Here is a 1,265-nt window from a genome sequence, read left to right as displayed (position 1 = left end):
ATCCTTCCCAAAGGTGGATGGAGTGGCGAGCTCGGTTTCCGCCTGTTGCTACCCTCCCCCTGTTGCTGCGCTCACCCCTTCACTGGGGTTTGGCGGCTGGGTCACGCGGAACGACGTTCGGGCAGGGCCCCCAGCCCCTGCCATGGATGAAGGTTGTTCCCGCATCCGCCGGCGGGTGTCGTTCCGCAAAAGGAACCGCCCTAGCTTGGAGAGCGTTTTTGCCGCCCCCACCGTGGCCGAGCTTAAGCCCGGCGATGAGGAGAAGGAGGAGGACGACGAGGAGACGGTGGCTGGGAGCCGGCGGCGAAAAACCATGGACGTGCAGCCTGTCGAGGTACAGCCCTGTCACCTCTCAAATTCCCCTGAGTTCCACGTTCCATTTCCCACCTTGGGGTGATGATACAAACCCAGGTCTCCCACTGCGCATGCTCACTGAAAGAGGCGTGGGAGACCAGCTGAAGAAGGCGTGGTTGGAACTCCAAAAAGTTTGGCAGTTCCCTTCCCAGGTGCAAACGATTGACCAATTATCTACTAGCCTTCGTGTGCTTACGTCGTCTTGTTATCGCTGTTAATCCTCACCTGCGAGGTGTTGCACTGTTAGCCCCATTTTTATATAGATATGAAACCCCAAGACAGAAGTTGTACACTCAGCAAGTGGCATGACCGAGACGCAAACCTAGACTTACAAGTTTCTGCTGCACCTTGTACTAAAAATCTACCATTTACTGCAGACCTATTATGTGCTGGGTACTTTGTTAAACTATTTACGTTATCTAGATTTTACGACAGAAATCTGGCCCTGAGAAGTTAAGAAACTACACTTCCTACTCCAAATCTTGGGTTCTTAATCACTCCCCTATATTGCTACCTCCAAATTCCATCTCTTCTGTTTATAGACCATACCAAGTCAGACTCTCCCTTTCAATTCCATATTTCTAAGAACAGTCTCCTTGGAGTGTCCAGTGGTACAAGCATGATTTTATTACAGGCCAGTCTCTGCAGATTGGAGTATCGGAGGTGAAACGGTACTGCAGTTATCAGAAACTTCTCCCCTTCCAGTAGATGGTTATCGGTCTTGCTACCATTTTAAAGGATTTAGCACTAGCTTAAGAATTAGGATCCCAGCATCACTAGGAGGACAGTTTATGCCAGTCACTTGACCTCTCTGGGCCTCCATTTCTTCATCTGTAAAATGGGATGATAGTATCTATTTTATAGGCTGATTTACATTTAGGTCTGTGATCCATAAGTGACCATATAATTAT

General features: G+C 49.1%; 1 protein-coding gene across 4 annotated transcripts in view; it reads left to right on the top strand.

The window, feature by feature from the left end:
* Positions 1–142: 142 nt before the first annotated feature.
* HELQ (helicase, POLQ like) overlaps positions 143–1,265 on the top strand; it is a 54,208-nt gene continuing 53,085 nt past the window's right edge. For all 4 annotated transcript variants that reach the window (XR_448470.4, XM_028491996.2, XM_007118321.4 and 1 more), the window contains exon 1: positions 143–334. Coding sequence is in view for 3 of the 4 variants with exons in the window: in XM_028491996.2 (XP_028347797.1) it covers positions 143–334 (192 nt within the window). In the remaining variant the exon portion in view is untranslated. The remainder of the gene's footprint in view (positions 335–1,265) is intronic.

Source organism: Physeter macrocephalus, chromosome 7 (genome assembly GCF_002837175.3).
Source record: "Physeter macrocephalus isolate SW-GA chromosome 7, ASM283717v5, whole genome shotgun sequence".
NCBI lineage: Eukaryota > Metazoa > Chordata > Mammalia > Artiodactyla > Physeteridae > Physeter > Physeter macrocephalus.
This window is presented reverse-complemented; position numbering and strand designations above follow the sequence as displayed.